Raw genomic sequence first — 13,980 nt, forward strand, 5'->3', positions numbered from 1 at the left:
CCTTGGATATCACAGGAGATATTGAATTTAATTGATGAAAGGAGAAAATATAAAAATGGAGCAGGTGAAAGGGAATATAAACGTCTAAAAAATGAGATTTACAGGAAGTGCAAGATCAGATACTTCAGTTGCCCACAAAGGTATTTTTGCAAGGGTGAAACAGATATTAGATGTTTCAACATCCAACCCATTTACTGTATTTGACTCCCCACAACTGAGTGAGAAAATTTTCTCCCTGTAGAAATTTTGGGCCACATTACATCATCTAAAAGGGAACTATGTCAGTAAGTAAGTGAATATCTGATTTTAAAAAAATATTGTATTTCACATACTGGCCAATAGCTTTTTACTTTGCCCTTGTACTGTAGTAATGACCATAATAGAACAATGAACAAGAGTTTATAAATTATTTAGTTTTATCTGATTGAAGGGGCACAGTAGAAGACAGGTACTGAACAGCATTTCTTGCAGCATCTAATCAACAAACTGCACAGATAAGACATTCAAATTAGTCTTAACTCCTGTTTCATAATTAATGAGAAAATATTTCTGTGTCTTACCGGGCAACAATTTGTTGATGCATGTAATAAAAGAGTTCTCCTCTGCGATCTTTCCTGACAACAACTTCAGGGCCATCGAAGGGGTATACGAGATGCCAGTGCCAATGATGCAAGTTGATGCCCAGGTCTTCTCTAAAATAGGCAACACGGTGTTCTTCTTCCACATCTGAGGCAGTATAATCCAAAGGCAATCTGAGAGGAACCTATGGTGTAAGAATGTAAGATAATTATTCAGTGATACTGCACAATTCACTTCATTAATAACAGGAGAAACAAAAACACTGAGTATGAAATACTGTTCCAGTGAAGCAAAAAAGAAACAAAATTTGAAAAAAGAAAATTCGAAATAATGCAAATAATATATTCTATTGCTTTGGAACTTAACATTATTCTTAGGCTCTGAAGAATAGTTATTTTAAGTTAGGCTATTCAGAATTTTTTAACATGTCATAATTTCACACTCAACAGCTTTCTTTGTAGTAATAAAAATTGTTATAAAAATCTTTACATACCCTGGTCCCATCTGTCTGAAATATGTTGGCCTCTTCTCGAGCACGATTAAGTAGTCCTCCACCTATGAACTTGTCAGGAAATGTTTCTGACAATGGTGGAATATTCACATTTCTGGTATCTGGTCTATGTAACATTGCTACTGAGAAAGAATATATGAACAGAAGTGGATTCAAATTCTCTCTGCAATAAGCCACAGCTGAACGAAAGTCCTCTGTAGTTCGCATACCTGTAAAAGATTTTTTAACATTTTAAACTGCATCACACTAACTATGAAATTCTTTGATTAGCATGATTTGTGATGCACACAGTATTATTCCATGTAAATATTTACAAAATGATTAAACAGAAATATAAAAACACAATTGAAAGTAAGATGTGACTTCGTAAAATAATGTGTGACGCTAAAGAAGACAGCAACATTTACACAGTCGTCAAACCTTAATTATTGTGTTGGATCAAATATTCATAGATATTAGTTATATTACATTTACATATTCTGTGGACTTTGTAACTTACCCATAAGCACTTCAATAACACGTGCTGCAAGCTGTCGGTGGTACGGAATGAAAACAGAGAAGTTTTCTCTTTTACCCAGTCTCATGGGTTCACTTAAATCAGGAAGGTCAATCTTACGAATCTGAATCTCTTCCTTAACACGCCCAAATCGGCTTGGGAGTTCATCTACAATGGTTTTACTGCGTGAAGACTGCAATAAATGAATATGTTACGTTGCATGTATTTAAGAGAATTTTTGTTAGTGTGACACATGCAGACATGGTTGTATTTGTAAGTAAGAGGATATTTGATCAGTTACTCTTTTGTACCATTTTCAGTGAAGAAGGTATATATAGCATTACTTGCTTCAGAAATTTTATAGTATAGACAAAATCAATGGAATGTCCAGGTTGGAATATCAACAATATTTTGAAAAGGACAGGTTGATACCCACCGTAAAGATGACACATTGAGTTGCAGACAGGTACAATGAAAAGACTATTACATATTGAGCTGAAAGCTCAATGAGTGATACACTTTTTGTTGTACCTGTCTGCTGCCCAATGTGCCAACTTTACAGTGAGTAGCAGTGGCTATAGATCAGAGCAAAGTAGGGTCCAAAGGAAGAATACAATCCAAGTTCTACAATCCAAACAAGCCTATGAAATGAGGTTTATGTGTTTTCTGTCTCTATGATTCAGAAAATGGTTATGTCTTTTCTTAAATACTGCTTTAAGGAAAGAAAACTGCGGAAAGTCTAATTCATCCCAATTTACCTTTTGCAACCCAAATAGTAGTTCATTTCGCACAGCAATTGCTAGCTTGTGCAGGTGGTTCATGCTATAACATCTTTACTGACAGATTCAACTTGCTTGGGAACTGCACAAAATGATATTTCATCTAACAGTTACAGTTATGCCTTCTAGGAAAGATTTTCCATGTGATTTGAAGAAGACAAAACTTGCTAAATATGCCTATCAAAGTGAGGTGAAAATTATGTGTCTTTCATTCTATGACAAGAGATTAGTGACTGTGTCGAGTATATTCTTTGATCCTCAAACCCAACTGATCACCGGTTATAGGAAGAGAGAGCCTGTGCAGTTCCTGAAACCCACTGTTATTTTGGAATACACAAAGTTTATGGGAGGAGTGGAGAGGGCTGATTGGTAATGTGGTTGCTATGGTTTTACAAGGCAGTCTTACAGCGAACAGAGAGTCAGATAGGTGAGAAATACAAATTCAAAGAAAAGAGTAAGACTGCCATTGTCTGGCACTGAGGAGAGACTAGATGGGAAGATGTATTTTATAATGCAAAATAAAAAAAATCAACAAAGGATTGCACAGTTTATAGCAAACACAAGTATAAAGGAGGAAGAAGAGAAGCAATTTTCTACTGTAAAACAAGCAAGAGGATGCCTGAACTTCACTCGGGAGAACATTTTTAAGAAGAACTATACAGAAAAAATTATAAACAACTATAAACAAACACCAATGTAGTTTAAAAACTAGTGTAAAAGAAAATAAAGTTGTCAAGTGACATTATATTGCATTTTATTTTTTAAAAACAGTAGTGTAATAACCCGTAGTGCCTTACATCCTCGGATACATAAAATAAATAAGAATTGGGGAGAAAGCAGTGAGTACAAAAACTGAATTGGAAAGTGTTAATATTATTTATTGCCAATAATAATAAATCAGTTTCAGTAGCACTGTTATTTACACAGCTGCAATACAAGACAGAAAAATAATATCCATACAGACTTTGCCTCCTTGTCTAGAGTTCAATGTTATATGTTCTTATGTAGAGGTCTTCATCAAGTTGGCATCTAATATGAAACAAGAAACTGAGAATCCCTATAAAATTTAAAAGAAAATTAATATTATCCTTTTTAACCACTCCCTCTCTAAATTGTCCATGTTGATTCAAGAACTGAATGTTCCTGTTAGCTGCAAGACAAGTAGTATTGTGCATTGTAAACTGGCCTCTACTCTTACTATATACAGATAACAATTGTTTTATAATAATTATCAGTGAGATTAAGTAGATGTCAAGGTAGCAGTGTGAAAATAGCTACCAGCTATTTAGCAACCTGAGAAAGCAGCAGTCTGTTTTTACAGAGTAGCAGCTTTCCTGTTTATCATTTTCTTAGTTTATTTGTCCCATATCTTATTGCACATTTGGAATAGTTACTCTGTATGTTGACAGGTAACATTACAAATTACAAGCAAGGGAACACAGGGGCAGAATAAGTAAAGGAACTTACCAGATAATCTTCAGGTAGTTGAAATATGACATCATTGTTGCCCTTGGGAAAGAATACTGGTTCTTTAGGACGATCATAAAAATAAAGCAGGCTTTCTGCTACAGGTGTTTGTTGTGCCATTGTTCCGCCTGCTGTTGTATTCCCTATTGAAAATGGAAAAAAATTATATAAGATATTGGGTGCTAGTGCTATTTGGATATTTCTGAAGTTATTTAAGCATTTTGTACTTGTTCTAACGCTCTTCTACCCATTCACAATAATGAGTTTAAACAACATGCTAAGTACAGTAGAATTAAAATTGCTGGAAATAAACACAATTCACTGTTTTGCATACTGAAATGACTTTATTATTGTGCAAAGAAAAAAAAGCCACTAAACAGAAAAAGGATACAAAGAAGGGAAAGAAAAACAATAAATGGAAAACAAAATAATTAGTTACTTCATGCATATTCTCAGATGGAAAAAATTCATAAAAGAACTCTGTGTATGTCACAGAGAAGTTAAAATGTGAGATTTAATATTAAATATGTAGACAATATTTGACAACCTCAGAAATATTAAAAATATGATGATGCCATGATCTAATGCCTTTGCTGGAAATGTTATATTCCAAATAAATTACTCTATTCTTAACTGTCATGAAAATAATTAAGTACTTCAGTGTCAGAGCTTTGAAATATTGATCAAAATCAGTACTGTATTTTAAATATTCGCATTTAGCATATTGTTGGCATAATCAAAACAATAAATACGGAAATTAAACAAAATTATCCTTAGGCATTAATGATTTTAAGTGAAATTTTACTTCTGATGGTTTAGCAGCTTAATTCTTTTATTCAAGTTGTAAGACTTACAGCTTATTCAAAGACCATGGGTCCTAAACCAGCATCACCGGCACTCTGTGGAGGATTCTTACTGTGTTTTATAGCTTAGATTATTCTCCCCTACCTCCCAGAATTCAAAACAGGATATTGCTCTAACTTCTGCTCCCACAGATAGCAGCATGTGGTTGCCAATATCCTGTGTGGTATTTCTCATCTAGATACCTTCACAGCATTGCTCAACTGGTGTTCCATACACAAAGAAAAAAACTAAATACCATAGTAAAAAAAGAAGAAGAGAACTTTAACAAGAGTGTTGTGAAAATATTTATTTTAAATTCTCGCTATGTAACTTCATCACACGCAGATCACCACACTTTCAATTTTGTTTACTTGTTGTGAGCTTACTGATAGATTTTCATGAAGTTATTGTCTCATTGTGCAAAGGCATCAAAATTTCCTATGCTTTAACCAAAATTTTTATGTTCTTGATTTCTAATGTGGTTGTATGATTACATCTCTTTAATGAAAATTTACAGATACAGAAGACAATAGCATTAAATATTAACAAATTTCTGAATCAAATAAGATATTGAATACGGTACACCAGATTCAGTGATTTATGAAAGCAGTCACAGAAGCTGGGTATACAAGTAATACAACCCTTTCACTAGACCTCAGTAGGTAACACATACTGTGAGTTCAATTGCATCAAAAGCCAAAAATACAGAAACCCTTGTACTGTGAGTCACAATTTAAAGTTAGATAGTAATTTACTTGTTGCACAGGTCATAATTGTAATCTCACACTGTGAGGTAATATTATGGTCATAGTACACTTTCTCAATAAAATCCAGCAAATCACAATGCAGAGTTTGACAACTAATGCAAAGTCCAGTAATGGTGGAAAAAATTGTTTTGGTGCTTGTTGTATGCCCAAACTAACTGTCTCATCAGTGTAAATTAGATTTCCATCGAAAATGTAGTTTATTTACTAAAGTTCAACATTAAAATTAGCGTACATTAAAAATTGTGAACTTGACCTGTTGTACTCTCATGAAAGTTTTCATTCTGGATGAACATAATCATTTATTCTTTACAAATACTGGAAAAAACATACTGAACAAAAATTATTGTTATGTACAAAAAATTCATGGTTCTTCATCACTTGTAGCGGGGTAAATGTTCCTAGTACTGTTCAATGTTGTTAATTTTTGGTAAAAAAATGGAACATTGGAGAAATAAAAGTAATAGATCCATTAAATCTTTCTTTCTCTTTGGTAAAATGTTGCATGGTTTGGAATACTTCGGAAGAACTTCCAACATTTGCTGTTTTCCCTGCCTCCTGAAGCTCACAGTTTGAAATGGTTCTTCTTTTTCCAGTGATGTTTTATAATATATAATTCCTGGTTGGTCTTCCTTGAATTGGAGCCACCTGACATTCCTCCACTGGAATGGATTACCATCATTGTCTTTGGTGCGATCTTGTAATTGGTGTTTCAAGAGGACAGTATAGTCAAGAAAATTGTTTCCCTGCATTTGAGTGGCAGTGAAACAATTTTTTCTTCCCATTTTGTCTAATTGTGTGGGTGTTCTATAGTTCTGTTGAAAGTTTACCTCTTCTGCTCTGTCAAACTGTGTGATAAATCACACTCATGTAGGTGTGCCCAGGAATAAGAAATCGATTATTTCCAAGGTGAGGGACTTAAAGCACCCACCACTGCAGTATGGTAGTTCTTAGTTTGGCCTAAACTGCTGTTGGAATACATTATCAATGTAAGTTAAATTTTCAAGCAGAATCCACCTTCATTGCCTCCCAGTGCAATTTCAACCTCATGCCATAAATGAAAGTGTGTAAAATCCTCCCAACAGTTATATACTATTAGACTGTATATCCATGACATCTGTTTGTAAAATGATATTGAATTTTTGGATAAAGGATTTGGGAATCAATGCTGCAAATCAAATGTAATGGATTATGCTTCGTTACTGTTCCTTGCAGTTTCTTCATCAGCAGCATTACTTTGCAAGGTGCATCGGCTGTCTGGTGATGTTCTATCACAGCTTTCATTAAGTCTTTTTTTTTTTTTTTTTTTTTTTTTTGCCGGACTTCTTCACAAAAATCCCTGTAGGATGCATTGCCACCAGCCCTTATTTCTTTAACGTACTCTTCATGTAGTGATGCTGTTGTAAGAGGTGGGGACAAAAATGTTTTACTACAGTCTTTTCTTGAGTAGTGACTCTCATAGGTTGAAATTTTCCTGAAAGATTCTCTGACACCAGCTCTAAAAGCTTCGCTTTTTTCACTTTTGAGCTGATCTGTACCTCGTGTACCTGTATGAATTACTCCAGATGGATCTTCCCCCTTCTCTCTCTCTTTTTCCAACAAATCTACTGATTTCACCAAATACAGCCAAGAAATGTGATTTGCACAGTAGTATTCTCATTAAACAGTACCTAGTACAAGACTGTGATTGCCTTGCAGCTGGATTTTTCTGTACTGAATCTTGTTCTCTCAGTTCTGTAAGGCCAGTTAAAGTCCCCATTTCCCACTATTCCTTAAGCAATATTTTCTGTCTTTCATCTGTTAATTTTTCTGTACACTTGTTCCTGCACAAGCCGAAAGATTTTGATCTTCTCTTGTGGTACCTTCTGTTTTTTACCTCCGTTCATCTCATATTACAACTCCAAATTTCGAAGCATTTTATGAGAATTCCCTTTCAGTCCTCTTTTCCTGATAGTCCTCTTTTTCATTAGATGGTTAAATAGCAAATCATCAGTCACCTCATGATCAGATTCACTGATGATTTGATGTCATAGTCGAATTATTTCCTTCGAAATTATAAGGGTGCCACGATCAGAATCAAGGGGCTGTATGAGCATTGGGTCCATGGTTGGTACATGATTGAATGTGCTGGGGCCTGGAAAAAAAAAGATGCGAAATTCTGTACTTATGAGGGAATAAGAATTGTTTGCTAATTTGTAGAAAACATTATTCCAAAGACAGTTATTCATATTGCTTGTTTAAAAAACAGTTAATGAATGGTCTTGGCACTTGAAACTTGAAGCATGATGTTCTCTTATAGATGGTCCTTGTTTTTAATTAACCTCTGCTGTGGTAGGTATGTGGGTATGTAGTTATGTATTGAAAATGCAGTATGTGCCAAACTAAAATTAAAAAAAAAAAAATTAAGAAGACTTGCCTGGTTCTGCATTTTCAGCATGACTGTGAACAAACTCCTCCTCTTGATGTTCATCACTGATCAGTTGTGTTCAGGATCTCAAATGATGATACGTATTGTACTCCATAACATTTATTCTTCACAAACCTCAAAACTTAACTGCTGATGGCACGGCATGTAGCACAGGTCAGTGGCCTTGACCCATTAAGCACACTCCCAACCATGTTGAGCTCAGGAAAGAAGGTGTCATATTAGGATAAGTGGACTTGACGTGCTGTACACTGCACCAGGTTAACATTCACCCACTATACACTAATCTACTGATCAGCAAGAGATGCCAAGAGGACTTGACAAAATGTTCCCAGACAAGAAGTGAAATGCCTGGGAAGTATTTGTGGAATTAACTTCCTTTCACCACTTTTGGACTTGACACACTATCCACTGCTAACACATATATTTGGTTTAGTGAAGAACTGATACAAAGAGTAAAGAAGCATATCTAGGAGGAACTTTTTGATGTTTTAATGAAGACATGCTATCTCTTGTAAACGTAAACACCATTCATGGACAGAGCTTCTGCTCTGATTGCTGCCTACAAGACAGTACGAGGAGCAGTCTATGACGCTTGACTTGTGATCAGCATGTAACTAATACCTCCAGCCAGTAGACAAATCCTGATGCTGCTTCTTTATTCAAGGTGCTCCTCATTTGGCCTCACAAGCGCTGAGCAGATCATTTACTGGACCACTCTAACTCAGAAAAAATCTGGGGATGTACCAGGAATCAAACCTGTCTATTTGCATCGAAGGCAAGAATGCTAACCATTTGGCTACATAGGCCAACTTGTATTATCTCTCAAGTTTTACTATCACTGTGTAGCCCTCACTGGTGATCATATTTTTGTGTGGTGTTGTGTCTATGATATATACTATTTCTTTCATATTTAGAAGAGTAGTTTACAACAAACAAGACGCTAGAAAATAGATGTAGTGTGCCATTTCAGTCATAATTTCTAGTTTTTTGAAAAGGCTATAACATGATGATCACATGCATCAAGCCATCTTGATTTAGGTTTTCTGTGATTTCCCTGAATCACTTCATGCAAATGCCAGGATGGTTCCTTTGAAAGGGCACAGCCGACTTCCTTCCCCATTCTTCTCTAATCCAATGGGACTCATGACCTCGTTGTTTGGTCCTCTTTGTGGGGCGGCGGATAAGTTTGTATAAATAATTAAATTGCATAATTGCTGTATAAATGCTTGCATGTATAATCAGTTTCTGGCTTTTAGAATGTTGTTAATGCTGTCTTTCGCCGTTCTCAACACTGGCTCTCTATTTACTTTTTAGCACCCAGAAAGTGATTTAACAAAACATGGAACCAGTAATTAGAGATCCTAGTGTTGAGAACGGCGAAAGACAGCATTAACAACATTCTAAAAGCCAGAAACTGATTCTACATGCAAGCATTTATACAGCAATTATGCAATTTAATTATTTATACAAACTTATCCGCCGCCACACATATGGTGCATCGGCCGGGAATTCAACTAAGTGAAAGTGATTTTTAACTATTCGGATTCGCGAGTGAAATGCGACACGCAACTGAGTATAGAACAGTGAATGTGTTACGTGTACATGTGGACGACGCAACTGGATTAACAACGCATCTGGACTGACGGAGCTGGCACTGAGTCTAGCGGTGCTGCCGGCATCGCGAGAAGCCAGTCTCACCGCACCGCAGTCGTCCGCTGGAGCAGCCGGCGCAGCGCCTGCAATTGTGGGCCACGCAAACACACAACAGCCGTCGGAGAGCCGTCTGCAGTTCAACGTGCCACGTCGCATCAGGAATCCTGGTACGCCGCGCCGGCAACGCCATACGTCGTGCAGAAGGAACTAAGTTAAGTGAAAAGCTGTTAAAAATTTTACTAACCTGCACTAAAAGACTGTCGGCGATGGAACCGCCGAAAGAAACTGAGTTTAAACTTAAATTAGAACCTATGTCTGTTGAGGGAACTGTAAATTCAGACAACGTTTCAAGTATAAACATGCATGAAAGTAGTAATGTTAAAGTGAAAAATGAAGTATTGTCTCCTGACAATAGAGTGCGAAGGGGCAATGATTCAATAATAGAGACCCCTGTAGTAAAGCAGAAAGCAGAAATTGTAAATTTATTGGATGATAGTTTCTCTGATGAATTAAAAATGAAACAGTCATCAGAGATGGTAGAGTTTAAGAAGGAGAAGTTAGAGATGACTAATCAATCAGAAGTTTCATTTAATTTTGATGATTCTGGTATTGAAACTAGTTTTTTGTCACCTGAGTGTGATAAAAAGCCAGCCAGTAAGCAACCCAAAGATGCTGGGGCTGTTAATCTAAATGTTATATTACAAGCAATAGCTGCCAGTAATGCACAAATGACAGCTGAGTTAAAGTCTGAAATAAGTGAACAGGTCAAAAGCAGTAATGCTGAAATGTCAGCCAGTAATGCTAGGATGAATGCTGAATTGAAGAATGAAATTGTGGCCAGCCAAATAAATTTTAATAAACGATTGGAGGTAATGGACGATACCTTCAAGGCTGGTTGCAATAAGTTGAAAGAGGATCTGGACAGTTTGAATTATAAAATTGATTACAATCATGAGGATATTAAGAAAAAGGTTGCTCAACAGTTTTCCGAAATGTATAAAACAGTTAAATCCGAAGTTGCTGAAGTTCGCAAAGACTTCCAAATGGAAGATGCGAAGCTGGAGCACAAGTTAAGAGAAAAGATCGAGGCAGACTCTGAACTGTGCTCAGATAGATTTAAAGATGTTAATATAAAAGTAAACATATGTCAAGCAGAAGTAGAAGCAATCAAAACTGACACTACTCATATTGTGCAAAGAGTAGATAATGTTGAAATGAAAGTAGAAAATACCAGTACTAACATTGCTAACATTGAAAGTAAAGTAGCTTCAGTAACTTCTGGTAATGGTAGTATACAGCAAGTTGTAGCTGCAAATGCCGCTTTTATCGGATGTCGGCAGTTCTTGCGGTTTGATCCAGATAAAAATATCCACCCGCTAGATTTCTGGAACGATTTTGAAGATGTGATTCCACCAACTTGGTCTGAACGAGAGAAAATCTCATTTATTAAAAGCCATTTAGCAGGTGACGCCATGCGTTGGTCAGCTGATGTTATGTTAAAGTGTAAAATATTAGCGGAATTTAAAACAGCTTTTATTAATGAGTATTGGTCTAGCAATAAGCAAAATGAAGTGTTGAGAGACTTTTGGAGTGGGAAACGCTTCAATGCAGGCAAGGAATCAATTAAAGAATTTGCTAGGTCATGGATCTCACGGTTGTCACATTTGGCGGAAAAGCTAAAACCAGAAATGATTATACTAGGTCTTGAAGCCAAACTGCCATGGTACTGGCAAACTAGAATTATATCGGCCCCTAGAGACAATCTTGATCGTTTCATTGAATATTTGGAACGTGTAGAACGTGTTGCTGCCAATGAGGAGCAAGCACGTAATAACCGAAATGCCAACAACAATAGTAGTAATTTTAGGAACGAGCAAAATGGCAATGTAAACATCAGAACAGTAGGTGTTCGCCATCCTAAGAAAAGTAGGAATTGGGGAAATAATTATCAGAACCAACAATGGCGTCCAAGGGATAATAATTTTGTTCCAAACAGAAATATGCATGTAAACAACAGTACGGAAAGCAATGCTATGCCAGCTAACTATAATGAAACTAAAGGAAACAGCAGTAGGCCGAGGCAGGAAAACTAGTTCCCGTCTATGAGGACACTGGCGCTCACCAGGCGGTTACTTTTCCTAAGCCAGTAGTTAAGGGAATTGGTAAGACAGATCAGAATACTCAAACTGAACATGTGGATGAAGAGTCGGTAGCACCTATGAATACAGCAGAAATATTAGATCACTCACAGTATTTGATAGATACCGTATTAGAGACGCTTTCTAAGTGGGAAGAGAAAGAGAAGGCGCAGCTGTGTAACAGTAGGGAAGAGCTACAAAATACTGAATTGTCAAGTGAAGAAGCAGAAGAAATTCATGCTTATATTTACGATGAGAATGATGTGCTCTTATCTAAAGTGCCGGTGCAGGATGTTGATAATGTACTAATAGATTTAGGACAGGAGATAAGTGAGAATGTAGAGGGTAGGCTGTTGAGGGTCAATGAACCCAGTAGCTGTGACCAGTTGTCACTTGAGAACAAAACCGACGATAATGGTGAAAGTGGTTTAGCTGTAACTAATGTTATGCCCGGTCTGGAGACGCAGAATCGCCCAGACTACAGTAATTTGGGTCATGTTCAGCAAACTAAATGTAATGAAGTCGTGCTGTGTTTCGATTTGAAATTAATAGACCGACTGGAAAAGGCAGCTGAAAATGAAATTCAGGAAACCCCTACACACTGTGACCTAAATGTAATGAAGACAGATGTCGATCACTTTAGTTGGAGACAAATCCAAAAGGAACTACTAGATGAATGTGAGGAACCACCTGTACAACCTAGAATAAGCCACCCTATAATAATAGTGAATATGTTGGGTATCAATGTACGTTGTCTCTTAGATAGTGGAAGCGAGGTGAGTGCAATATCTCAGTCCTTCTTTGATGCAAGACAAGCTTACTGTAATGAGGGTATCAGGACTAAGAATAATTGGTGCTACTGGCAAGGTTTCAAAAACGGTAAAGCAAGAAGCTTTACTACCCTTTAACATTAATGGTAATTTAATTGATCATCCATGTTTAATTGTAAACAATCTCAGTATTGAGGTTTTAATTGGCATAGATTTCTTGTCAAAATATCGGAGTGTTGTTGACTTTGAAAGAAGCCAGTTAAAAATGGTCTTGCCAATAACCGGAGTAATTACAGTCCCTTTTAGTGGTAAACATGTAGTAACCGATGATGGAACTTGGGAGCTGCCTATACGAGTTCTGAAAAATAGGAGGTATTGGGACGAAGGTGTTAATCTTAGTAACAGTAAGCTGAACACAGAAGAAGAAGAAGAAGCAATTATTTTAGACAAAATAAAAGCTAAATTGCAGGAAATCTATAAGATTTCAGACAATCAAAAGGAAGAACTGAGACAGGTTCTAAAAAGGCATCATAAAGTATTTTCAGATCGACGTGGCGTGGTCAAAGGTTATGAATGAATGCTGTAGGGAGGAGGTTATTCTGTAACCTCTACACAGTGTGGCAGCTGTGCAGTCCCAGCTGTGTGAGATCTTCTTTCCTTTTCAGGTCTCACTCACTCTTCATCTTTTCTATCCACCTAAAATTTCTAACTCTTCTTTACAGCATTAAACCAATGAATGCTGTAGGGAGAAGGTTGTTCTGTAACCTCTACACAGTGTGGCAGCTGTGCAGTCCCAGCTGTGTGAGATCTTCCTTCCCTTTCAGGTCTCACTCACTCTTCATCTTTCCTATCCACAAAAATTTTGACCTCTTCTTTCCAGACATGAGTTATGTAACCATTCTATCCACTGATTAGTGAAACAAAATACCTAATGTGACAAACCTAATAGTGACAAACAATAGAGAAGTATGACGTAATTAAGATATAAAATGTATTTGAGTAACAATTATGTATAGTACCCTGGTAATGTAGTAACTACAAAGGGTTGTTTTATTGGAAATGGTCCACCAACAGTAATTTAAAAAGATGTATGAATTCATGTACAAGCAGGATCTGAAGTGGAGTGAAACCTAGTGTATGCTGTAGAGCTAACTAATTAATAATAAAAGAGATTGCTTAGTGTTAGGAAAAATATGCAGATAGGTTGTAAGATTAAACTCACCTGGTGTAGCAAGGAAAGGCAGTGTAATAGAATTGAGCAGTGTTTGTGGTTGAGACGTGAAGGACACGTCCCTGAAGTATTTATAAGGTTGGAACTGGCCATTATTTTAGTGTAGTGTGTGACAGGATACATCTACATGTATTGAGGTTATGAGTTGGAGGCGTGAATGCGACCATAGGTACCCTTATGTTAGATGAGACAGAGCAGCTCATGGTGTCCTATAGGTTTAAGGAATTTAGCATTACGCTCATCCATAATTACTTGATGCACTTTAGTGGTAGGTCGAGAGAGACTACCTGAGGTTTCAGCGTCCGATCGAGTGGAAATGGA

At 36.7% G+C, this 13,980-nt stretch overlaps 1 protein-coding gene across 1 annotated transcript in view; it reads right to left on the bottom strand.

Moving 5' to 3' along the window:
• The window catches only part of LOC126418463 (phenoloxidase 1-like), a 29,627-nt gene extending 24,834 nt beyond the window's left edge, over positions 1–4,793 (bottom strand). Inside the window, exons 1-5 of the mRNA XM_050085232.1 lie at positions 4,687–4,793; positions 3,833–3,975; positions 1,590–1,779; positions 1,073–1,299; positions 561–763 (exon numbers count right to left, since the gene is read on the bottom strand). Coding sequence (XP_049941189.1) covers positions 561–763; positions 1,073–1,299; positions 1,590–1,779; positions 3,833–3,952 — 740 coding nt within the window. The 5' untranslated portion in view covers positions 3,953–3,975; positions 4,687–4,793. The remainder of the gene's footprint in view (positions 1–560; positions 764–1,072; positions 1,300–1,589; positions 1,780–3,832; positions 3,976–4,686) is intronic.
• Positions 4,794–13,980: the final 9,187 nt, after the last annotated feature.

The sequence above is a fragment of the Schistocerca serialis genome, chromosome 9 (assembly GCF_023864345.2).
Source record: "Schistocerca serialis cubense isolate TAMUIC-IGC-003099 chromosome 9, iqSchSeri2.2, whole genome shotgun sequence".
Taxonomy (NCBI): Eukaryota; Metazoa; Arthropoda; class Insecta; order Orthoptera; family Acrididae; genus Schistocerca; species Schistocerca serialis.